The sequence below is a fragment of the Taudactylus pleione genome, unplaced genomic scaffold, assembly GCF_031769625.1.
Source record: "Taudactylus pleione unplaced genomic scaffold, aTauple2 ptg000392l, whole genome shotgun sequence".
Taxonomy (NCBI): domain Eukaryota; kingdom Metazoa; phylum Chordata; class Amphibia; order Anura; family Myobatrachidae; genus Taudactylus; species Taudactylus pleione.
This window is the reverse complement of record NW_028284793.1, coordinates 4,132,792-4,159,921: the sequence shown is the minus strand read 5'-3', so window position 1 is coordinate 4,159,921 and position 27,130 is coordinate 4,132,792. Positions and strand designations below refer to the sequence as shown.

Here is a 27,130-nt window from a genome sequence, read left to right as displayed (position 1 = left end):
AAACTTGAAGTGACGCACAGATGATAATAATATAATCAATTTATCTATTTCTGTGGTACACTCATTACAGCAGAGGTCATATTTATTGGATAAGTATGATAATATCAAAGCTATGATCTGCCAACCTTATGACAACGGATTATTAAGTATGACATGTTAAATATAATGTATACTAATTCAAATTTAACAATCCGAGGGTAAGGAGTGTTTTGCCGCATATGTTTTATAGCATCTACAATGGAGAGGAATTAATTGATACTAGTAATTATTGTATTTAAGGATTCCCTCCAACTACATATATTTTTGGATATTAGTAGATATTGCACAACAACACATCAGTGGATCTGCCTTTCTTTTATCTGTATGTGTGTTTGGTTTGATATCAATCTTTTAAACTTTATATTTCACTGTATATTCCCCCTTACTGGGGATATTCATTTTAGGTAATAACCATTAAAAGTTACATTTTATCTTGTTATTCACTTTACTTGTGCGCCCACTATCATCAACTCCCTTTTCTTTCCCAACAAAGGATACCCTATGGACCCTCATGGAGAAAATATGAGAGATGGTAAGAACTTCCCTTTGTTATCTCTATTTCTACGAAGTCCATAGGGTTCCACAAGATTCCCGCCCTGTCACACCTGTGCAGCAGATGGGCTTTACTGTGGTCACCGGTTTTTTTCCGTCTCCCTCTGGTGAAAATGTGATTTTTGTGTGTGTCCAGATCTTTTTTTTCTCTCTCTTGCTTCTCCTCCTCTGGCCTATGGCTTGGTACATAACAGAGATGCCTTGGCTCGGGGGTGGGGTATAGGAGGGGGACCTTAGTGCATCCTGGGAGGCTGAAAACTTAACTCTATGGTGCCCGATGCCTGACGTCATCACCTATACCCCCAAGGTATCCTGTGGAACCCTATGGACTTCGTAGAAATAGAGATAACAAAGGTAAGTTCTTACCATATTTCATATTTTTGGGGTGCAAATGTGGGTATTTGGACACACACACCCCCCTCCCCACCCTAATGACTAATTGGGCAAAAAAAACGTAAACATTTTTTTTTTTAAACACCCCAAAAAATGACTTGTGAAAATATAAAAAGTGTTGGAAAATGGTTAAAAAGTGGGGGCCTGGTATTCTGGTGGCTATATGGATGAGACAGGTGTTTTTGAGATTACAGGAGGCTGCAGTAGGTGTATTTTTAAGTTTTTTTTTTTTTTATATTTTTTTAAATATTCATTTTAGAGATATGAAAATATACTAGTACCCATTTTCATGTACCCCAAAATAACTATGGTACCGTATATACTCGAGTATAAGCCGAGTTTTTCAGCACAAAAAATGTGCTGAAAAAGTACCCCCTCGGCTTATACTCGAGTCAAGTGTAGCGCTGACCGGACGGAGTTCGGTCAGCGCTACACACTGCCAAACACACAGCCGCCGGAGCCCGGCAGCTGCGTGTTTGGTGTAATCAGCAGCCGCTGAGAGTCTGTCAGACTCTCAGCGGCTGCTGCTGCTCCCACTGCGGGAGCCATCTTCCGGCTCCCGCAGTGGGTGATGGGAGACACGTCGTCATGACGACGTCTCTCCCATGCAAAGCGGCCGGAGGAGTGGACAGCGGCGGGACCAGGAGCGGGAGTTTAAGGTAAGTGTTTATTTTTTTTTTATTCTTTTCACGTCTCTCTCTACTAGGGGGGGGACTACAGGGGGCATTATCAGGGGGCGATTACTACAGGGGGCAATACCAAGGGGCATTATCAGGGGGCGATTACTACAGGGGGCACTACCAAGGGGCATTATCAGGGGGCGATTACTACAGGGGGCACTAAAAGGGGGGATTACCACTGGGGGAACTACAAGGGGGGGATTACTACAGGGGGCACTACCAGGGGGGGATTACTACAGGGGGCACTAAAAGGGGGGATTACCACTGGGGGAACTGCAAATGATGGGTTAGAACTGCGCTCTGCTGTATGGGCAGATGGGATGTGAGATGTATTGTTTGTGTCGGGGTGCTGCACCTTCCTAAAAGCAGGAGTACCGGGTCCTGTGTAACGATATAATGGGGTAGAGGGTGCGGAGGGTGCGCTCGCCCTATGGGTGTAATGCTGGAGTAATAGTGTGTTGTGGTCTTTTGTGTTCGATGTTGTTTGTGGAGTGATGGGGTGTAGGGAGGGAAGGGGGTCTAATGGACTGGAGGTGGTGGGTGAGGAAATGAAGACAGAGGCAGAAATGGGGGCCAAAGGGTTTATTGGAAAAAGACAGTACTAATCCTGTTTGGTCCCAGGCACCCAGGTGGGGTGAGCGATCCACTTGGGGGTGTGTGTGGGTGGAGACTGGGGAGGTGAGTGGACCCTTTTAGGGGGCTCCTTTCCGTGCAGTTCAATAGACCGGCACGTTACCCCTGCTGGACCTTTGGTCAACAGGCTTAGGATGTCTCGGGGGGAGGGGAGTGGTGGGTTGGCAGCGGGTCTGGCGGTTGTGGATGTACACCCTGGCGGCGTCCCGCGCAGGGGTATAAGTCTCGGAGTCACTTACCTACCGGTAGGATTTGTTGGTGAAAAAGGCTTGGGCTGCTGGTAGCTGGTGTTAGTTTCCTTTTGCAGATGCGTGGTAGGATGGCTGTTGCGGTGTCAGCGGTTGGAGGAAGCTCTGTGTGTGGTAGTGGCTTGCTGGTGCACTGTGGGGCTTGGTGCACCGCGTTGCTGGCGTTCTGTTCCCGCTGCCTGGTGAGTGCCTGCTGGTGTGGATCGCTTAGGGATTGCTGCTGGACGAACAGCTGTGAGTGGAGCTGGTGTTGGTTGCTCCCAGGGGGCGGTGCGTGGTCGCCTGGGTCTAGCAGGTGGAGTGGTGATCAAGAGAGGTGCGAAGGGCTTTGCTAGGTGTGATGCCCAGCGCGGCCCTGCGGGTGGTGGGTAGAGAGGGTTCTGGAAGCAGCAAGGCTCGACCGAGTTCTCCGCAGGAATGAAGAGCTCTGGTGTAAGCTGGCTGTGGTGTCAGAATGACAGATAATCTCGTTGGTAACAAAATCGTTACACTGTGTGTGTATACACCTGCCCTAAACCTAACCTCCCCCACCCCCCCAGTGCCTAAACCTGACCTCCCCCTCCCCGCACCCTAATCCTAACACTCCCTCCGTGGTGCCTAACCCTCCCCCTAGTGCCTAGCCCTAACTCTGCACCCTATTCCTAACCTCCCCTAACACCTCGATAATTATCTTCTGGATGCCAACGGTTTAGACCGTCGGCATCCCACACGCCAGGATGCTGACTACATCCCGTTCAGTGTGTATGAGCAACCATCATCTGCAGATCACGTGATCTGCAGATAAATCTGTAAGGTGTTTACCCAGCTTTAGGGGCCTATTCATCATTGGGGGCCGTATGGCCCCCAATGATGAAGTATCCACCTCGCCGCAGGGGGATACTTATTACCAGAGCAATTCATCATTGCCCTTGTGTGGAGACAGCTGCTCCAAAAAGCAGCTGTCCCCGTGATTAGTAGCTCTGCTACAGAAGTAGCCGCGTTACTTACCTGCATGCGCAAAGCTGCCGGGGAGTCAGTGAGGAGGCGCCAAAGGGATCCGCTTGGATCCCTCTTCGCATATTCAGAACTTCTTCCCATAGGAAGGAGTGGGGCTGTGAGAACAAGCGATATCTGAAGCGATACTTGTTCTCGCAAGCAAACTCCGAAAACTTTACGTTTTCTGAGTCTGCTGAATATCCGGTGTTCCTATTGGGCCACTGATGATGAATGGCCCGTTACCTTTATATTGTATTGATGTGTTAATAGATATATCCAACATACTGTACATCACATTTAGCTGCCAAATTGGTGACTTAAAAGGGACCTTCCGTCTCTTGGCCTCTGTGAGGTGGGGTCATAAACATGGTGGCTAGCTAATCTTATCTTAATCTTATCTGATATACGGTAGCCCCATACCAGATTTCTTTGAAACATAGGCACTCAGCTGTGTGACCGAACACCGGAACTAAGCAATTTGTTACACTAAATATCAGCATTTGTACTCTTTGTGTACATATAGTGGTTTTACTGCAATCATTGATCAATTCCCGCTAACCCTGTAACTCCACACCGCATGATTTCATGTCACAACTTGGGCTTTAAAATAGAGAGACTGGTATGTTGGAACACATTGTTTTCTAATATCTAACACCCAGCACAAAGTTTTTGAGGTTTCCTGTAGTGGACTTTAGCATGTTGTTGTCATGTCTCCTCCTACACCCACAGATCACTAAACCTCGACTCCCTCCACGTCCTCTGTATACTATCTCCCAGGTTTCTAGCTTTAGTACCCAACCTCTGTTGTATTTATTTATTTTTAAATAGTATTCATTTATTTCAATATCAACTTGTTTAATTTTTTAGAGGGGAAAAATGCAATATGTACAAAACTACAGAAAATAAAAGAAATTGTTGAGATAAGCAATGTGGAAAATATTGTCCAACCAAGCACAAGGTTAGTGGTGGTATTATTATTATTATTATTATTATTGTTATTATTTATTTATTTATTGCAAAAGCAGTGTTAAAATATACAGTGGGTCTCCTCTACATACATTGCATTTAGGTGGAAAGGTTGAATCCGTATATGTGGGGGTATTCAGTTATTGCCAATTTGCGGCTGCACACATCACCCATAATTATGGTACAAAACCATCCCATATTTTCCTGCGTACCTGCATAGGGTGTGAGATACGATGTTGGTGGTCATGAGCTATTGCGAAATAATTGTAATGCCAACGTTGTCACTAATTAAATATCCATTAACGACTTAATAACTGCACAAGAAAAAAATATCCAGAAAATTATTTTGTTTTTTCTAATTGGCTAATTTAGAAAAATCAAATAGGACTTGAATACATCGGGATCAGTGAAAGCTATAAATGCCCCACGCTGCAATCCTCTCCTCTCTCTCCCATTCTCGCAGGGTGAGCAGGTGACAGTGCTCCTCCACTTTGGTCTTTCACACACACATGCCAAATTGTATCAGGAGAGAGGTGTGTTATGGTGAATGGCACATCCTCAGTTTGTCCAACTTTATATGAAATCTGTGAACTCCACTAAACTTCACCAAAAACTAAAAATGTTGTTTTATCCTTAAAATTCCTTCACATCCACTGTACAGATGCAGAGATATGTGGACCATTACAACAGGGCTCTGACTTTGGATAGCTAATGATTATAAAGCGCATGTCTGCTGTTTTATCTAATCACAGAAAAAGTCTTTATACAGAAATAAACCATTGTTTGTTAGTACGCTGCTTTACTTCCAGGGCCGGCGCAATGCAGTCCGTGGGGTAAGCATTGCATGGTGGGGCGCAAAGCTGGAGAAACATCCTCCCTGCTTACTTTTTTGAGCGCCTTTACAGCTGCACTGCTGAACCTGTGGCACGGCAAAACTAAGGGGTGGGCAGGTGGTTGCGCACATTAATTACACTTAAATTTATGCGGATTGGCGATCTGCCTGAATTAATTTTTGTCCGCTGCCCCTGGTCAGGAACTGATTTCTTTGCCCAGCCCTGAGTGGGAGGAGCTAGTTCGTTCTCCATCCTTGTTATGATGTTCTAAGCAGTGCCACTTCCAGCAATAGCATGTGCACCAGCAGTATACATGTGTGATCTACTAGATGATGTCACGCCACTCGTGACCACCTGCTCTCTCTGTGTGTGTGTGTGTGTGTGTGTGTGTGTGTGTGTGTGTGTGTGTGTGTGTGTGTGTGTGTGTGTGTGTGTGCTATGCCTAAGAAGAGGAACAATGGAGGAGCTGTGCACCGCAATGCCAGGAGGAGGACCCACCGAACAGTGAGTGAGAGAGACAGCTGGCAGCTGAGTGTCCCTGACAGAGGTGAGGAGGGCGCAAATTTATAGAACCACCCTATTACCGGCCCTGATTTGACTTCAGTCTTTGAACTAACATTTTATAAGCAAAAGTAATGATGATGGTCTCAAAATAATTTTTGGTATTTTCTACATACACTAAGGGGGTCATTCAGACCCACTCGTGAGCATCAGGACGCTCGCAAGCGGGTCGATGTTCCCCACTGCGCATGTGCACGACGGAGGGAGCTCCGTCGTGCGCATGCGCAAGACCCGGGGAGCGACGGGCTTTCCATCGCTCCGGGTCTCGCACCAAAGGGGGCGTGCTGTCGATGTTGATTGACGGCACGCCCCCTTTGATGGGCGTGCCTGCCAGACGGAGGCGTTCCCATGGGAACGCCTACCGTCTGAAGCTGGCCCCACTGACATCACTAGTGATGTCAGTGGGAGTGATTTTGGCTCTGATAGAGCCAAAATCACTCCAGGGCTTGTGGCAGGGAGACCCTACCGCAGGGTCTCTGTCGCAAGTCCGATGGTCGCGATGGTCAAGACCATCGCGACCATCTTTTTGGCCGCTCGCATATGCTGTGGGCGGTCACCCACAGCTATACGAGCGGCCAGGAGGCCGCTCCATTTTCATGGAGGAGGGCCCTGATTCAGAGCGAGCGCTCTGGTCAGAGCGTTCAGCTCTGAATCAGGCCCTAAGAGAATTCCCTTAACCATTCACCGGACGATTCATCATAAATAAAATAATTGAAAATTTGCATAATTTGTTCTATCATTAAAATCCTAAGAACTATTGATCTCCTACCTTAGTGTTGGGTGCTTGATCACTGTCTTGAGTTCCATAGTGCATAAATACGTGTGTCAGGACACAGAAACAGTATTAAAATTTAATTAGGCTTTTTGGCTTACTGAAGCTAAATATGAGCACTGGTCAATGTCAATGAGACTTCTGTAACAATAAAATAAAGCTGAAAACTAATGAATACAAAAAATAGTTTATACTTTTGATAGGCAAGCAGGTGACAGAATACAAATGGAACTGCAATGTTTTTACACTGTACATTATAAGAAGTCCTATACTATAATTCACATGTTCTCAAACTCTGTCCTCAGGACCCCAAACAGTGCATGTTTTCCAGGTCTCCTCACAGAATCAAAAGAGAAATAATTAGCTCCACATTTGGATCTTTTAAAATGTCAGTGAGTAATGACTATACCTGTGCACCTGATACGTGACCTAGAAAACATGAACTGTGTGGGGTCCTGAGGACTGAGTTTGAGAACCACTGCTATAAATAGATGTTTGTAACCTCATTTGCATTCATGCCTGTGAATATATTTTTGTATTGTGCAGTGAAAGTGAAGAGTCAGTAAATGTGCGGTGGAAAGGCAGGCCATTAAGCCCTGATCATGTTGCTGAAGTAAGTATTAAGAGAGCACAAATAACTAATTAAATAAGATGCTTTATATTAGAGCAGTGTTTCCCAACCTCTGTCATCAAGGCACACCAACAGTCCAGGTTTTAGTGATAACCATGCTTGAGCATAGATGGTTAAATCAAAATAACTGAGGTACTAATTAAGACACCTGTGCTTAAGTATTGTTATCCTTGAAACCTGGACTTTTAGGTAAATGATGTAAATGATGATCAGCAATCTGCTCCTAAATGCCAGAAAACAGATGAAAATGGTCGTCTGACAAGTTTGTTAAATGTTTGATCTAAACAATTTGTTCAAACAGTTTTTGTCCATTTTCCGGCGTTTGGGAACAAATTGCTGATTGTCATTTGCTTTCATACCTTACCAGATTTTAATAACAACCAATCATCTAGTTGGATGGTTGTACAGAAAATCTTTACGTGTGTACCCAGGTTTGAGTGTGCCTTGAGGACCGTTTTGGGAACCCCTGTAATAGAGGTTTTAAACAAACCTATAGCTTTTCTTTTAAAAAAAGAAAAAAAAAAGCATGCGATCATATGCTGTGACAGTGTCTAATAGATGAAGAACAACAATGGTTTTGGGGGTCTATTTGCTAATCCTTGGATGGAGATAAAGTGTACGGAGATCAAGTTCTAAACCAATCGGCTCCTAAGTGTAATTTTTAAACACAGCCTGTGAAATGGCAGGTAGGAGCTGATTGGTGGGGACTTTATCTCCGTTCAATGCTTAGTAAATAGACCCCTTAAAGAGCAATTAAAGCAACAATATAACAATAACATGTCAAGAGCATACATATTGTACATACAATAGAAATAATTTACCTAAATAAAGCATTTTGGTTGATGCTTAAGTGATGAGATGTGAAGAAGCTTTGAAAGTCAAAATGTTCTGGGGATTACACTTCTCTGGTTCCTGGATTTAGGATGTCCTGTCTGCTTTAAGAAATATTATATTGGCCCCAGTGATTTTTAAATGTTGACAAGTCACAGCAAAGAAGTCCTAAACTAGAGCGAATACACAAAGGAAAGCAAATTATCATACATCTAATGATACAAAATTCAAGCAGATAGAATCCCTCATGGTTGAATAGTTACCACATGGGTCTCAGCATATTATACCTTCCACTATGCCTTATCCATACTATGTTTTTCACCTCTGGGGGTAAATTTACTAAAGTGAGCATTTTTAAAAGTGAGTTTTAAAAGTGATGTTGCCCATAGCAACCAATCAGATTCTACTTAACATTTAACTAACACCTTCTAGAAGATAATAGCTAGAATCTAATTGGTTGCTATGGGCAACATCACTTTTAAAACGTGCTTGTAAAAACTCTCACTTTAGTAAATTTACCCCTTAGTGTCAGTTCTCTCATATGTTCGGCAACACCGCGTTCAGTGTTGTAGTTGACTGTAATAAAATAGTCTGAGTTTTATAGATCAAGTCAAATCAATCCACTTAAAGTCTTGACGTTACAAATCTTTTGTAATGACATGTAGAGGATGATGAAAGTGCATAGCACCCCCTCTCCCACTGCTTATTTGGGTTTAGATGTATTGCTAAAAAAGGCGCAACATTGACTAGAAAATTCACAGAACTTTTGTAATGCTTAGTACCAAACACAAGGGGGCAGCTAAAATCACTATTGACTCTTGATAAAGGAAAACTAATTATTATTTTTTTCCCCACGGCTTGCTATTATTTGCTTTAATTAAAAGCATGTATTTCCTGTGATTTGACGGTTATGCTGGTGTTGCTTGTAGAAAGTCCAGAAGAGTCCGAGTACAACAAGTCTTATTAACAGCGAGACCTCATCAGGTTTGTGTTCAAAACTATACTGTAAAGTGTAATCTAGTTAGTCAATAGGGTACTGGAGAGAGATCACATACTGCTCATAACTACAAATATACTAATATGTTCCATGCTATTAATGTACCAATGAAATACTAAGAATATCTCCCCAGGACGTGCACATTTACAGAATATACAATGCCTCGCAAAACTATTCAGACCATTGACAATGATCTCATTATACTCTGTATAGCACATCCTACAATAACTTGATTTTGTACTTCAAAATGCTGGGATGCCTAATTCTTTTAATGTGACACTAGTTTTTGTAAAAAAAAAACAAAAACTCTTACGCTAGGTACACAGCCACGACATCGCTGGCGACAGGACCCGGCATGTGGCAAGTGCACACTTGCCGATGGTGGGTCTGTTGGGGGGAGAGATGTGTCATGGAATCGTTGCCGATATCCCCCTTCGGCCCTGCAGTAGGGCCGACGGCCGATGTCGCTAATGACCGGTCAGGGCACGCATATCATGGATACACACTACTGTAGATGATGTACCCGATGTGTTGATCCAATCCACGGGATCGTACATCATATCGTCTAGTGCAGGGGTCTTAAACCTTTGGCCCTCCAGCTGCTGTGGAGCTACAGTTCCCAGGATGCCCTGCCACAGTTTTAGCATGCTGTTATATCAAAATGGTAGCAAGGCATGCTGGGATGTGTAGTTCACAGCAGCTGGAGGGCCAAAGGTTGAAGACCCATGGTCTAGTGTGTACCCAGCATTAATAGGAGTAGAAAACTGAAATGTGCTGTTTGCATAAGTATTACATTTCCACGCAAACACAGCTTTAAGTCTTTTGGGATAAGTAAGTACGAGCTTTGCACACTGTTTGGGAGTGTTTTTGAACCATTCTTCCAGGCAGATTTGCTCCAGGCTGTTCAGGTTAGTGGAATGATGCTTGTTCACCCCAATTTTCAAATAAAGCTAGTTATTCTCAATTAATTTGTAATCATTGCCGTGCCTGGGCCATAATTGGACACTCGCTCTACATAATTGGACACTTCAGTTTTTAATAAACAAAAACAGGCTCTCTTGCAATATGTCATTTGCACCACCTCTCTCTTTTAACAAATTGTCCAAATCCATTAGTGAAGATTATGCATAATGCAACCACCTCCATACTTCACTGTAGTAGGTATGTTGTGTTTTGATATGTGTGCAGTGTTATATTTGCACCATACATTGCTTTTATAAAGCTAATCTGACCACAGCATTTTCTCCCACATCTAAACTAGGGTCACATCTATCTATTGATCTATCATAATATTATAGGCAAACACCAGATGTGATTTTACATGATTCACTTTGAGTAATGGCTGCTTTTGTATCACTTTTACACTACAGGCCAGTGTTGTGCAGAGCTTTTGTTATTGTGTACTGAGACATCCAAATATTTTGGATATTTTTTTAACCTTTCTCCTAAATTATGTATTTGTATTACTTTGTCTACAACTTCTTTGAAAGACTGTAGTCTTCATTTTCACAGCTGTCTTTCAGATCCTAACTTCAATAATACCATACCCTAAATGGTATTTTCTTCAAGAAAAAGTATAATATAATAGTTCTCTTATGAATGGGCAATTGTAAGACAGTTGTGGACTCATTTTGCAATTGTTTTCACCAGTGTAAAATTGGGTATTACCACAACACAGGGATTCAATGCTTTAACACCATACTGAAGTTTTTTTTATTTGTTTGTACCATGATGTTTTATATGTGACATTGTGTTTTACATTTCAGTGCTTTGAAAAAAATAACCATGCAATTTCGGTGTAGGATCTGGACAGTTAAATGATGGTTGAGACACTGTTTTTTTTTTTTTTGTACAACATTGCATATCCTGGAATAATTTTGTGCATTATTTGCTCCATTTTATTTTAACACTAGCTGGGATACCCAGTGTTACCCGTGTTGAAGACTGGACCCTTAAGTACAACTGCAGTTTTTATTTGTTTGTTTGCATTGTACTCACCTATAACCCCATTCCAGTCATCCTGAAAAGGACCTCACTATTTGCTAACAAGCATGCAAACCATGGCATAACTACCGTGGGGGCAAGGGGTTCTGCTATGGAGCCCGAGCTGCCTCTGTGGCCCACCGCTCCCCCTGCACTCAGTCACACACACAAGGTGGGCGTCAATCCAGTCAGGGGCACTGGGAGGGGGCAGGTGTCAGCAGTGTTAATTTGGTGTCGGCAAACCAGCTGATTAAAGGCAGACATGGTGAGACAGCGCCGCCGGTCGCAAGGCAATCAGAGCTCGCAGACCAGCAGCCAATCAGCAGTGGTGGCTCCTAATTGGCTGCCAGTTTGCAAGCTCCGATTGGCTCGCGACTGGAGCCAGATTTAAATTGCGCCGGCGCTGTCTGTCCATGTCTACACTGCCTGCTGGTGCACCAGCTGCAATTAGCTGGTGTCCCAGCACCAAATCCACACCTGCTGGCTGCTGATGGTACGCAGGGGGAGGCGAGAGGCTGCTGGAGTGTCATGGTGAGGTGAGTTGCTGGGGGGGGTTTAATGTGTAAGGGACACTATTGTGTGGAATAATGTGTGTGATGACAGGGTAATTAGCATGGTAGATGAGTGGATTATTCTGCAAATAAATGGGCAGCTAGTCTGCAAATAAAGTCTCTGCCTGCTTCTATGCAGGACTATCGCCGGCTCCAGCCTGGTTTGGCTTGGCTGCCACGGCTACGCAAAAATCAGTCAATCTTTGTGGCCTTCCCTGTCTCCTACAGGTTTAGGCTCTGGCTTCCTTAACCTGCAGCTTAGCTGCTTTAATGTCCTTCAATGTACAGTCTGAGTTTTCGGTCCTTCCTGCCTCTTACAGGTCTGGACTTAGGCCCCCAATGGCCTCCAGGCACACTGGGTTCTATAGCTGCCAGTCCTCCTTGGACTGATTCCACATGCAGCCTGACTGTAGGTCTGCCTTGTTAGCCCATAGGTGTGGCAAAACTTAGTATTTCTACCCTGTGTGGGCAGATCTCTCCTGCCCCACACAGAATCTGCTGCTCACCAGTGCCATCACTGGTGATACTGCCACATGTGTTATATAGGACACTACCACTATGTGGCATAATCTGTAAAGGGCATTACGGTGTGGTATAATGGGTACTACTGTGTGGCACTGAATGGGCTCTGTGGGGGCAAATGTTTTTTTTTTGGGGGGGGGGGGTTTGCATCTGGCGGGGGGGTCCTCTTTCAGATCTTGCTATGTGGCCCACAAAGTTCTAGTTACACCCTTGTGCAAACAGAGGGCTGACTAATATATATGGTCACTTTAAAAATCGACTAACTCTGGATTTAATATGAACTTGCATGAATCCTAAAGTTTGAGACTTGCACAGACCATGAGTTTAAAGAGGATACTTTTGTAGCTTTCATGCAGGTTTTTGGCAGACTGCCAATTTCCACTTGAGCCAGCCCCAGAATAGTGTCCCCATTTTTAGGGATTGTTTGACAGTGTGTGGCCCTGATGAAGTTTAAACCTAGGCAAAAATCTAATCCTGGTCAAACTACACAACCATGTCAAATTTGGTGGAGTTAGGTCCAAAACTCTGGCCGTGCATAAAGGACAAATAGAAACACACTTTCTTATTATATAGATAACATAAGGCCATGGTTACATTTATTAGCAGTACAGTTTGATCAGTTGCATGTGACTGCAGGATCTAGTTCCTGGAGACTTGTCTGCTCTTCTGTAACCTCTGGTACCATAATGGGAGCAGCTACACTTCCAACAGAATGGCAGAATGCACATACTGAACATCTTACACATGAAGACTAAGTGAAATTATTACTAATGGTGTAGTCTGTACTGTACAACATCAAAATGAATGTGTTTGTTGACCCGCTTTAAGTATGTATACATTAATGATGAATCACTAAGTCACTGCTAAGCCATAAATAAGATCACTTGATAGGAAACTGAGGGAGAATGGTACAAGGTGGGAAAAACACATGGAATTGCCCTGTGCACTCTGGTTTATGCAAAGCAGTAGATTACCAGTGTAACTGTACCTCAGCACTATTTAGATGTGTCTGTGGATAGGAGATCCCTTATCTAAATCCAGATTATATGTCATTCTTTACAGTCTTGGGGGCAGATTCAGTAAGGATCGCTATTGCATACGCAGCTGCGAATGTATGCTAATGCCTGCCATAACTCATCCGGCATAGAGATGCCCACTGCTGCTTTCTCACATCCATAATACCTCACACTCCTGCGTATACATCGGTACCATCTACGGACATTGGCCCGTCACGCACAATTTACACCAGGTCTGACCAGCCACAGAAACTGCAGTGAGTACTCAAGCTGCGTATGCAATCGCAGTGGCTAATTTATGCATGGCCATTGAACGGACAGACACTCCTGTGTTTCCATGACCACTCTTCCGTCACCACACCCAAACACTGACAGCCTGTCACTCACTCTGCGATGGATTCCTCTGTGCATGCGAAATCGCAGTGCGATCTCAGCGCACGTGCAGTGCGGCTTTTACGCATGCGCAGTTGTGATATGCATGTGTATTTGCAATTGCGTACGCTGCTGAATCAGGGCCTTGGATAACACTTATGTTTAAACTACCTGTTCATCAACAAGCATGAGATTCTTTGCGGCACAGAAGTACTGTCAAACCAGGAATTTAGAAAGAATGTTGGAGGGAACAGGCTTGTTACTCCTAATGATCCCAATGATCTCTGTTCTAGTTCAGTGATACCAGAAACAAGGTGGCTGGGAGATATTATTGAAATTTGTAATGGTCTGAAGCTTCAAACCTTACATTATGAAGGCAGTAATATTTCAGATGCTTCACCAACCAATCTCCACAGACGTAGAGAGAGCTTCAGCCAGTGACTATGTCCCTCAGACATAACAACATACATTATTGTTGGGGCTTCTGATTTTTTTTTATTTTTCTAGTATCAGGATCATCACCTTTCGGCGATATACCTCTCTGAAGCCTCATAATATTGGCCTGGCCCCAGGAAATCTGCCAGAATCCTAACGGCCTGTTAACAATGTGATGCTAGTTTACCTCACAGTTCCAAGGAAAGATTGGTCTATGGTTTCAAGTGTTTCTAACCATCATTCACCTGATCTCTAAGGTCTAGCTTAGACTAGTCTAATTTTGTTGTTTACTGTACTACCTCTTCTCTGAACCTTATAGTACCTTGCTTCTGAGTTACATTGGTGCAGGTTGTTGACTGCAGAAGTAGATCTCTCCTTCCCAGGGACCCATCATTTAAGAAATTTGGGGTCCTTTCACACATGTTCCTTAACCACTTAACTGGCATGGCCAATGGGATGCTACCACTGCCAGAAGGGCTTTCCATGACCAGGTTTCGTCCTATGTGGCCGTGCCATGCTCCTCCGCCCCCTAGAAATGTCAAAATATGGAAATACGGTCCAATGTGTACAAGTGCACAACTAATTTCCTGCTGCATGCCCAGCCCCCTGCCAGCGTCACTGCCAATTTTGCACCCCAGAATGGGTTATTCTGGAGCACATGCACTGGAAAGTAAAATAAAATTCCAGTGCAAATATTACCTGGGGGACTGATGATCAGTTCCCCCTGTGACCTGCTCCGCTGCCCTCTGCATGAGGAGAGGGGGTGTGGTAAGAGTAACTGGAGGAAGGGTCTGTATCCACTGGAAGGGGGGCACTAGTGAGATGTGATTCCACATTGGAGAGGAGGTGATCTACTAACACATTTATTTATTGGCACTGTGGTAGCTTATATCTAAGATGCATTTTCGGGCGAGAAAGATGCTCGCCACAAGCAGAGTCAGATGGTACCTGGCGTGCAGAGAAGGGCTGTTTGACATGATGGCAGCAATAGTGTAGGACACACCTGTAGGATAGATGGGACTTGTACAGCTCGAGAGAGAGAAAGAGAGGGCTTCAGGAAACTGCACCAGCTCTGATTCAGATCAGGTATGCCCCGTCTCTGTATTATACCATCTACTCCCCTACCAATAACACCTATTGCAAAATTGACCTTAACCTACTCAGCCACAACCTTATGCTTAATCTGACTCTCTAGGTACCCACCTGAACAATTTCACTCGCGATCTGACCAACTTTGTGATATTCTTAGCGATGAAACGAACTTGAGAACATCAGATTTTGAGTGTACACACTAGTAATTTATTGTTCTAATCAGAACGATAATTATCCTAGAGCTCTTCACAAAAGTGATGTTTTTAAATGAACTATGGGCAGAAATGTTGAACAAATGGGAAATCCATAGACACTTGAAAATGTGCACGTTGTTTTCAACAAATGCAGAAGGTCCGATCCCTTCATCTGGTCTTACTGTTTTTGGAGGGATAATCTCCCCTGGGTGCTGTAACCTTGCTTTATAGTCACAACTCCCTTGTCTCTTCCCTCATCTCCTATGCTTGGTTCATCATCCGCATAGAAAAATATCATGTAATGTCTCCAATATAGACATGTTACCTTTGACAAGGTCTGAGTCTCATGGCTATTTTTCCAAAGAAATTCACTAATCCTTTGTGACTCTCCTCCCCTGCAGTGCTGTTCATATCACAACTTCATCTCCGATATCTGCACTTACCATAAATTCCTGAAATATTTATGTATAGTATATTTGTGAATGATGATGATGATAACACTAATATAAGCCAATTTGTACAATTTATTTAATATATGCAATTCATTTTTATGCTTTCATTTTTCACATTTTATATTTTGACTATTGATGCCCAGTAACTAGAAAACCCTCTGTTCCCATAGGACTCACTATGCCAAGCAATTTGTCTTCTGTTTCACCGGCTTCTTCATACGATGCATCCGATCTCCTGGACTCCTCAGATGCACAAAGTTACTATTCATCTCCTGAAACAGTCCGTGGATTTGATCCTTTTGGTAAAAGGAAAAAAAATGTCTCTTTTCAATATTATCTCCTGCAGAAAAGTTTACTTTGATATGCAACTTGTAGGACATATTGGTCGGTATGCTAACCCTCCCCCTCTCTCTACCCTAACCCCCTCCCTCTTTGGTGCCTAACCCTAACCTCCCCCTCCCCGCACCCTAAATCTAATCCTCCTCCCTTAGTGCCTAACCCTAACCCCGTTACTTAGCTTCAGCATCCCGGTGGTCGGTCAGGATGCTGGCACTGGGATTCTGACCGGCGTCCGTATTATGGCGCCGGTAATGTAAGCGTCGGCATCCCCTTTAGGATAATGATATGACTAATGCAGACATTGGATTTTCTTACCTACATGCATGTATGCAATATTTCCAAAGCTATTAAAAATGTACATTGTAATATGATATATATGTGGATTCCCTAATGTGATATCACTTATATGATATTTGTAACCGTATACAATGCACCATGTTTTTGTTAGAGAAAAACTTGCAAGGCCGAAAGGGGGAATAACATGAGGAGGTATAGATCAGGGCCCAGGGTAAAATTAATAAGAGGCGGTAAAGGCCAGGGGAAAATTGCACAAGGGGATAAATGCCAGGAGAAAAGTAGTATAGGCCAGGGGGAAACTAACAAGAACTGATAAAGCCTAGGGGGAAATAACACAAGGAAGTGTAAGCCAGGGGGAAATTACACAACTCACTATAGGCCAGGGAGAAATTAACAAGAGGTGGCAAAGGGGAATAACACAAGGGAGTAAATGCCAGGAGAAAAATATAGGAGGGGGTAAAGGCCAGGAGGAAATGACAGGAGGTTTAAGGGCCATATCGTCACTTCCAGGACTCCTTGTTTTTCTTTACGCTGAAGATAGTTCTTAATGACATTGGCTGTATATTTGGGGTTTTTGTCCTGCTGCAAAATAAATTTGGACACGGCTGTAGTGTGCAAATATGATAATGCTGCTCGAAGGTTGAGACCATCTTCCCAATCAATTCTATGCACAATAGGACTGAGGGGTGAGCCAATGCCAGAACCTTCTGGACCAAACCCTGAAAGGAACAGGCCTGGTCTTCCAGGATAAACACCCTTGAAGACCGTTGTCAAAAATCAAACCCAGAACAGCATGCATTGACATGGCACCAGATGGGACTTCTTGAAATTCAGTCTCCAGCCATGTTCCTGCAAGACCTGAACAGTGCGACCGAAGTGACTATGCAGCAAGAAAGCAGAGTCCCCCTTGACCAGGAGATCATCCAAGTAGGGTACAATTGTAATACCTTCCATCTGTAACTGGGACACAATACACCCAGTATTGCCCTTTATATAGTGCCCCTAGTAGTGGTCCCCCCCTTGTAGTGCCCCTAGTAGTAGTCTCCCCTCTTGTAGTGCCCCTTGTAGTAGTCCCCCCATTGTTGTGCCCCCAGTGGAGGTTCCCCCCCTTCTAGTGCCCCCCCTGTAGTGTCCCCAGTAGTAGTCCCCCCTTGTAGTGCCCCCCCCCCCAGTAGAGACACACGTAATAAAAAAAACCACTTACCTGAAACCCTGCTCCTGCTCCAGCCGCTATCGGCTCCTCCGTCCGTCCTCCCGGGCCGCTTTGCATTACGGGAGAGATGTCATGACGTCTCTCCCATTACCCACTGCGGGAGCCAGAAGATGGCTCCGGCAGTGGGCGCAGCAGCCAATGAGAGTCTGGCAGACTCTCATTGGCTGCTAATTAGGCACCGGCGGCTGTGTGTTTGGCACTGTGTAGTGGTGACCGAACTCCGTCCGGTCAGCACTACACACGCGGTGCAGCTGTGTCACAGAGACACAGTCTGCCTGCGGCGCGCATGGTAAGCAGCTGAAGCTCCCTCCACTATGTGGCGCCCTACTCAGCTGCTTACCATGCATAATGGTAGAACCGGCCCTGCGTGGTTGTATGCATCTATCTCCTTAATGACAGCACCCACAATCCAGCAGTCACTGGGAGGCTCAATCGCTTGGGCTATCTATCTCAACTCCTCCTCCCACACAGACATGCCCCAGCAACTTACTTGTTCCTGATACCAGGAACAAGGAGAAGGGGCGTGACCTAAGCACCTTTGCAGCGTGGTGCGACATGTCCCTGGGCTCCTCCGATCTGTGTGCACTGCATTAGGTAACCTGTCCTGACTCTGAGCAGATCACTTAAACCATAGCTGAAGGAGGCTGCCAGTACTGTGGAGCTCATTCAGACCCGCTCTCCAAGATGCAAACGCTCGCTGCTGCCGATGGTATGCAGTGTGTATGCATCGCAGTGCGTGTGCACATACCTTAGCGAAAGTTCACAATGCATTCGCTCGCTGCGCATAGACAGCCCAGCATAGAGAGTGACAGGGGAAGCCGTTTGTAGGTGGTAACGGGCTGGCCATTAAAATTGTGGGAGTGGAGGTGCAAATCCAGGCATGCCTGAGCATCTCAATGGCGTTTTAGAGGTGTGCATAATTATAAGACAGCATCATAGTACACGTCACCTGGCTTGTTTTTACACTGAAGTGCTCAAAATGCTTGCGGCAGGGTATGGTCAACCTCAAGCGCTGTGATTGTATCCGATGTTACCCGATGTTCCGATGGTTGCATACACTTTCTGGACATGACATGCACAAGTGGGCGTCTTAAGACAGGGTGGTGGGTGTCTGCATACACTATGTGATCGCTGTGTAAGAAATACTGGGCGTGCTAATGCATTGCTGTGCAATAGCCCTGCCTACGCAATTTGCATACACATCGTGCGAGCGATCGCATCTAGCGAGCGGCTCTGAATCAGGCCCTGTGTACACAGTGGCTGTGTGTTGCTGGGGACGATCGCCCCCACCCTGGATCTGCCACTGGTTTAGGGTTACTTTTAAAGTTTTACTGAAGACCAGGGGTTGCAGAAGGGAGGAACTTCTGTCTTTAAAGTTTTAGTAGTCTAATATGTGCCAGCTCCTTCAGACCCCTCTAGCAACCTATGGTGGGCAGTGGGCCTCATTCTGCTTGGTTCGCAAGTCTGCGTTTGTACGCACCCGATCGATGTTTGCTTTCTGCGCATGTGCACGCACCGGATGCTGCAATCGCTACAGCAAACTCAGAGGACATGAAAAGCCACTGGGATATGATTGACAGGAAGTTCCATTGGGGGGTGGTAGAAGGAACGCAGATGTGCCTGTGCATTTGAACACAGTTACAGGGTAGTGCATAATTAAGCACCAGCGACGGCATACGCTGCCAGAGATCTAGATGGCGACAGGAAGCTTTGCAGTTTGTGAGACAGGTCAAGCTCAACCACAACTGTGCGTATGGGTCCGATGTTACCAATGTTTTCGCTGACTTGCGGATGTATGTAATGGGAAGTGGGTGGCTTTATAAGCTGGTAGGCGCCTTTGGTATAGTGCTGCTATTGCACTGCAATCACATTCATTTGCAGCACACGGGTGCGTGTGATTGCAGACTTGTAATCCAAGCTGAATGAGGCCCATTGTCCACAAGATGGATCAGAGAAAGGGATTTAATGAAGTAAAAAAATCCTGTTATTAGTATATGGTTTGTCATCTGGGGATCTCCAGACAATTACTACTAGTGGGGCACATTTTTTAAAATAGGAGACCCCCCCTTCTTTCAAGCAAGTGTGTACAGGTCAGTATGCAGAGAGCGCACAATGGGCCTGATTCAGACCCACTCGCGAGCGGCTGTCCGCTCGCAAGTGGGTCGATGTTCTGCACTGAGCATGCGCACGACGGAGGGAGCTCCGTCGTGCGCATGCGCCAGACGCGACGAACGAAGGACTTTCCTTCGCTCGTTGTGTCTGATCTAAGGGGGCGAGCTGTCGATGTTGATTGACAGCACGCCCCCTTTGGTGGGCGTGCCGGGGGCGTGCCTCCCTGACGGGGGCGTTCCTAAGGGAACGCCTACCGTCAGAAGCCGGCCCACTGACATCACTAGTGATGTCAGTGGGAGTGATTTTGGCTCTGATAGAGCCAAAATCACTCCGGGCCTTGCAGTTGAAAACCTCAACCGCAGGCTCCGGCACGCAGTTTCGATGGTCGCGATGGTCAAGACCATCGCGGCCATCAAACTGCACGCTCGTATAGGCTGTGGGTGGTGACCCACAGCTATACGAGCGTCCAGGAGGACGCTCCATAGTTTATGGAGGACTGCCCTCATTCAGAGCGTGCGCTCTGCTCAGAGCGTACGGCTCTGAATGAGGGCCCATGTGTCCTTCCCACACCTATGGAAAATAAAAGTTTTGCCTAACACGAAGTGAAATTGTCTGATCACCAATCCGTATCTGCTAAGGGGCTGCATCATTTGAAAGATGGGACTCTCCTCTTTGTATGCGAGTGCCCCCACGTGTACTGGTGTGACAAGGCACAACTTGTGTTTTCTGTAGAGTAATAATACGCAGAAAATTGCTATTTGGTGGCTGCATCATTTGAAAGAGGGGATCCCACAGGTGCAGGTGTCATTATGTGATTGATGGGGAATGTAGCACCCTCCTGACCATATTAAGAAAATGCATGTTTTCTTTAGTGCAGGATATCATTGATTATTTATATGGCGCTACAAGTGTACATAAACAAAAATGTGACTTACAGTACAATCCAATACAAAGTAGGGCAAGGACATGGATATACATTGCTTCATTGGTGACCATAGCACCCAAATAAGCAACAGAACATAAGCAAACAAGTGTTAGGTGCCCTAGTGGGGTGAAAGAAGTATATGAATATAAAGTAAGGAGAAGCACAAAAGGGTTAGAGGGTCCTGCTCACAAGAGCTTACATTCTAAATGGGAGGAGCAGACAAACAGGCTGATGTTCACTGGACAAAAATGTGGGTGCCCCTTAATTACTAGATCCTTGGCCTCTATTTTTTTTTCTCTAGTGTAGGGGTTATCTTCTGACGTTCATATTGATTCACCAAACAATATCTTATAATTAGTTTCAAACAAAGGTGACCATCTTCCTATGTTCTGTAATTTAGGATATACCAGGGGCTTTCAAACTGTACCTGTATACATAAGTATGTTTTTAGAATTGAAGAGGCAATTATTTAACGGTGGAAAATCAAATGTCATAATGGATACAGGCACGAGACGTGACTGCAATGATTCCATGACATGGTCATTAGAATAATATTAAATTAACCATGGGAAATATGATTAATTCTAGTAAATTGAGTTTGAAGGACTTATACAAAATATAAATATCTTGCACTTATTACTGTTGTTTTATTGACCATAGACGATTGCCTCTTTTTTTTGTTTTTTGGAACATTATTTGGCCAACCACTCACCAATTAGAAACCTAAAAATATTTTTTGTTAGGTTTTACTACTTGCTTAATCCCTGGGTTTCTGTGATGGTCACTATAAGCCCTTCTATTCACACTGCTTCTGGTTGTCGTTTGCTGCATGCTTTACCATGTGGCTCTGAGCTGATTTTCTACATATTTTTTTACACATATTCTAGTACGCATCATAGTTTGACGTGCTTGTCTTTTAATTTCTATATGCATACATTTTTATTTAATAGAGTATATATTCCATTACCAATAGACACTTTTTTTTTTTTTTTAAACCTATATTTTCTATCTTTTTTAACTGAAGATGAGTCAGTATGTGAATCTGCTGCAGACCTGCCTGACCAGACAAGGTGGAAAAAGAAGAATTCTACACTTCTGGAAATAAGCAAAGCAATGCCAATCAATGAGCTGATTGTACCAGCAGATATTTCTATGATCAGTGAGACATTGTATTTATTACAATCATGTATAAATGTATTATTTGAAAACCTTCTTGTTTACTATAATTTTTGCTTCTGGAGTAAACCGCACTATTTTTCCCCGTGAGTCTCAGTACAGTATTTTTTGCAGTGCTGATTGCCACCCCACCATATAGCCAAATCCCTGACACATTTGGTTATATGAGATGACCAAAATCTAAAATAGAGCTATTGCAACCACAATTGGTCTACTTCTATATGGTTGGGAGAAGCATTGTCTAATATTCGTTATCTGCTTCCTGTATACCATATTTAGCGCCACTACAGACGATTTTGTGTATTTTGTACAGAATCTGTAAATATTTTAGGATATTATCTTTATTAAGTTTTAAAAAGTGTTGCTAGGGGACGTTGAAGTAAGACTATCTCTAAAGCTGGGTACACACCATACTGTGTTGCAACCTAGCGATGCGATGCAACAATATATTGTGCCGCCGTACACAATACATGTTCTAGCGTATGGCGGTGTGATGTATTGTTGCATGCTGCATGTAACAATGCTGTGAAGTCTTCCCATCTGATGTTACAGCACAGTAGATGGGACGATTCAATGAACGGCGGATCAGGCGTACACACGAGGCCTGATTCAGAGTTGAACACTGTTAGGGACTCGGCAGCGATGGTAACTTATGCTAATGCAGCAGAAGGCGTCTCCTGCATGCTTGTGTGATCCACAGCTGCGTCCAAGTTACTCATATGGCCATCTCAGAACCGTAGCTGAGTGTTATAATCACCAGAAAGTCGCCGTGTAAGACCTCTAGAGTCGCACTGGTGAGGTCTTCTGCCAATAATAGCCCCCCGTTGTTCCCATAGAGCTAGTTGTGCTCACCAGTACTTAGGTTCCCACCAACTCGGGACAGTAGAGGCCTCCACGACTGTTCTGGTGAGCGGTTGATGGTTCTTCAGGCGAAGACTGGTCACGACAATGGTCGCAGTGCAGATAAGGTCACAGAGACGTGGCCAGGAAGACAATAGTGCGACTTAGATGGCCAAGGTGTGGCTTTGCCAGCTGAGGTGCGACTTTGATGGTCGAGGTGCGGCCTTGAGGACTGGAGTGCTGCCCTGATGGCCGAGATGTGAGCTCAGGTGGTTGCCGCAGGAGCACTCGTGCCGCGAGCAGAGGCTGCTGCAGCAGTTGCTGCTGCAGATGGTAATAGCAGCAAATACTTGAGCAGGCGGTGGTTCAGCAGGAATTACAGCTGGAGGACAGATGACTGCAGGAACCGACAGAATACAGGCTAAGAGAAATTCTGACAGAGCAGACGGGAATCGTGGTTTACATTAAAAGAGTAAACTATAACCAGCAAGGTGACGCAAGTCTGGCAAACTAATAAAAGTTCCTCCACCAATGTCGTGCAGGTAAAGAGATTGATGGTCGGCAGCTGTACGTCTGTCCTGCAGTACCTCTTGGTCTCCCAGCAACCGCAGTCCACGTTCCCTGGCAACCGAAAAGGATGTCAGACCCTGCGGCTGGAGGATGCGGTGTCCCGGAAGACGGGCAACAGTAGGAACTCGCAAAGGTAACAAGCTGCAACGACGGCTTGTGACCCTGATTCTAGACCACACCCCCTTTTCGGCATATACAGTGCGCATCAGACCTAGTGACACATCCCTAACGCTGGCCACCCCGCCCCCAAAAGGTTTCATTGGGGAACTGCAAGAGATTTAGCAGCAGAAGACCAGCGCATATGCAGTACAGATTCTACACATGCACTGATCTTCTAACATCGGAATAGTACGCAAACCATCTGTTTCAGGACCATTATTCAATATGTATGATATATTGTTCTGATCCACGTTTTAACGATCTATTGGACGAAAGTCGTATAGTGAGTAGCCAGCTTTAGAATTACAGTAGTTATAATTCACACAATTGTATGTAATTATGAATGTCACTTGAGAAGTTAACCTATGTATTGTTGGGTTTGTATAGATGTTTAAGAATGAAAGCAAAATAACTGCAGTTCTTAACTTAAAATTCTTGTTCTGATATATTTGGTATGTTATGTTTCATATTCAGGTCCCATTACCAAAGTTTCCTCCCTTGATCCAAACAAAAGGTAATTGAGAGCAAATTCAGGTCATTCATAAAGACCTTTCAAGATTTAAAAGAAAACTAAACAAAACCCTGTAGAGACACTTGCTGTAATTTAAGATTTATTTTCTGGATTGTATGTGTTCTGTAGTATAATTTACTTTTATGCATCATACAGTATGGATCATCTATTGTTCAAAACTCTGACAGTCTGATCCTGCATTGTATTCAGAAGTCTGGAGCATTATATGCAAGTGACTGAACTTTGGGCCTGATTCAGACCCGGACGCTATGCTGCGTTCGCTCGCAGTGAGCGATTTTTCGCAATCTGCGCATGCATATGAGTCGCAATGCGCGTGTGCAAACCAGTCATTGCGATGGGAAAGTGCTCGCCCGTAGCCCGCAGTCGGGCCGCTATTTTAAGTGACAGTGCCGTTTGTGGGTGGTAACAGGGGAAGGTGCTTGAAAACGGGGGTGTGGATGTGCGAACGCAGGCGTGCCCGACCTTCAGAACGGCGTTTAATGGGTGTGCATAATTAGCAAAGTAGCGTCATTACACACGTTACTTGGTTGTATTTTAGCCTGAACTGCTCGCAATGTTGTGGTGGGAAAAGGCTACCACAAGCGCTGCGAGTAGCTCCGATGGCTCTCGATGTTCCCGATTAATTCTACAACTGCCGAAGATGACGTGTGTTACGAGTGGCAAAGGGGCATCTTTATACAGGTGCGAGCGCATAGTGCGGCCGGGAGCTATTACTTAGTGGGCGGCTTTATGCGACACAGTGCGAGAGCATGATTTAAATAGCCGGTCCCTTTTAGCCAGCGAGCGGCAGCAAATAGCGTCCGGGTCTGAATCAGGCCCTTTGTACAGTAGGACCTTATGTCATTTTCAAACTAAATTCTTGCTCCTCATGGATTTCAAAGGGGAATGACAATGTATTCACTAAAACTGTACTCTTTATTGCAATATATAGGTTTGGCCACTAGAGGGTGGAGCAATTCATATTTTTAAACTTTTAATTTTTTAAAGAGCTTCTGAAATAGACCCACGTAACATGTTTCTGTTGTACTGCCAAGGATTATTAGGAGAATTGGCTGTGTGCCCTTGTGCCCTTGTGCCCTTCTTGATTACACAGAATGCTGATGTTTATCACTACTTTGAGATCAGTGTTTGTTTTTGTGTAATGTAAGGTGATATAAACTTGCTGTTTCTTTTAACCTTGAGACATAAAACCCATGATGCTTATGAACAGCATCCTTTGACTAGTCATCCGTGCTACATGATAGCATATATTTTACTGTTCTATTTATAGAAACTGGTAAGGACTTATTAGTAATATACAGTATATAGATCTCAATGAGTGAATTCTGAAAGGTTAACCCCATTCAAGTTTTATACTATGCCTGCTTTTTTTGTACCAGTCAGTAGTAATGATGGAGGTGAGAGGAAGTGTCTTTTCTTGACAAATCTTACATTTCACTTAATAGTCTGAGTGATTTCACATCATGGGGACCATACGGGAGGGTGTAGATGTTAGCTTGTTATTTCCTAGTCCCACTATCAGTCAAAATGAGAGACTGCTTTTAACTATTAGGGATCTGTAGGATCTCTGCACCCAAAGTATTGAAGGTCAAGGTGGTTTCATTATATGGACCCACAATCTAGTGAAGTGAAATATGTGCCACATGGCAGACTGTGCTAGATGTGCATATATATATATATATATATATATATATATATATATAATTTTTGTTAAAATCTGGAATCCCGGTCCTGCCTTCAGGGCTAATTCAGCAGTGCACGCAAGATTCCAGATCATCGGGAATCTGCGCATGCGCAGGACCCATTCTGCAAGTGTGCAGAATGGTCCTGCTAACACGCACTCTAGCCCTTGAGTGCCTCTGCCTGATTGACGGGCAGAGACAATTAAGGCGCGGTTCCCGAAAACGGGGCGCGTCCACACCGTTTTCCGGGAGTGGCCAGACCAGAGACTGCATGGACGTACACAGTCTGCTGGGCACATAAGCTGGCCAGCCTGAGTAAGCTGAGGCTTAGGGCTATTTCACACCAGCCAGTTTTCACACAAAAAACGGTCGGCCTTTGGCTTGTTTTGTTGCCGGCCAGTGAAAACCAGCTGGTGTGAAATAGCCCTAACTCAGCTGGCCGGCCTTCCTCCATCTCAACCATCTACCACGGTCACGGCAAATGCAGCATGGGGTGTCATACACCTCCTGCTGCATTTGCAGAATTGCATTGCAAAGCTGCCTGCGTGCAGCTTTGCAATTGCAATCTTTGCTGAACCAGGCCCTTTGTTAAAAGTCTCTCTTAACAGTAGTCACCCCACTAATGCAACTTAGTCAGTCCAAGATATGTAAAGTTTTCCCATCTCGGTAAGATTTTTCAGATTGACTTTGAGCAATGAGTGGTTAGAAGCATTTAGTTGGATATGACCCCTGGTAATAAGGACATCCAGGTATTTAAGACTATGGGCTTGCCTTCTGAATGGTAAGTTAATTTATGTTATGCACTTTGGTTTTGTCTGCATCGATCTTTTAGCCTAAGGTTTTTTGCTATAATAAGATGGTCTCATCCAGAGTCTATTTAAACTTTGGGAGCCACTGCAGCTAGGTTTAATCTAATGGAGACCACTTAGTGGTTATTCCAGGGCACTGGGCAAGACACCGAATACATTTCTGATGGATGGCAGTGATATAGGGAATGGCTGGATGTGACCCTCCGGGACGGTGGCAAGGGAATGGGGGCTATAAGTGGATGAGTAACGAGAGGATGCAGGGTATACAGCATAGGGCAGTCTATAAGGGGTAAGCTAAATTACAATTGTGGTCATTTTTGTTGCATGAAGAAGCATGAGGCCAACTTGTGTAGACATATGAGGGTTTCTTGGAACAATATGACTTTCTAAATAATTAAATGTTAACAAAGCTACTAAGATATGAATATCTGGTCACCCTACTGCTGGAAGAGTTCCCTCTAATAATGATCACATCTCGCTACCGGTGTCACCTGAGTACTATGTCTTCCCACAATACCAGGATTATGTTGTGTTTCTAAGATAAAGACCAAAGAAATGAGCCACGTGCGCTCATTATATTATTTTCCAGGCCACAGATCATCATGTTTACTTACATTCTGGTATTTCTTGGGAGCTTCAATTATCAACCTCCATTGGCCATGGCTGCATTGGGCTAACGAGTTGTCAGGAGAACACTCTTCATAAAAGTGTTCTATCAGTGTGTATTTTTTGTTTTTCTGTTCAATTT

At 44.5% G+C, this 27,130-nt stretch overlaps 1 protein-coding gene across 3 annotated transcripts in view; it reads left to right on the top strand.

Moving 5' to 3' along the window:
* LOC148507512 (uncharacterized) overlaps positions 1-27,130 on the top strand; it is a 96,628-nt gene that overhangs the window by 12,708 nt on the left and 56,790 nt on the right. For all 3 annotated transcript variants that reach the window (XM_088445994.1, XM_088445995.1, XM_088445993.1), the window contains exons 2-7: positions 4,388-4,478; positions 7,199-7,265; positions 9,044-9,098; positions 15,899-16,030; positions 21,639-21,773; positions 23,834-23,873. In XM_088445994.1, coding sequence (XP_088302120.1) covers positions 4,388-4,478; positions 7,199-7,265; positions 9,044-9,098; positions 15,899-16,030; positions 21,639-21,773; positions 23,834-23,873 — 520 coding nt within the window. The remainder of the gene's footprint in view (positions 1-4,387; positions 4,479-7,198; positions 7,266-9,043; positions 9,099-15,898; positions 16,031-21,638; positions 21,774-23,833; positions 23,874-27,130) is intronic.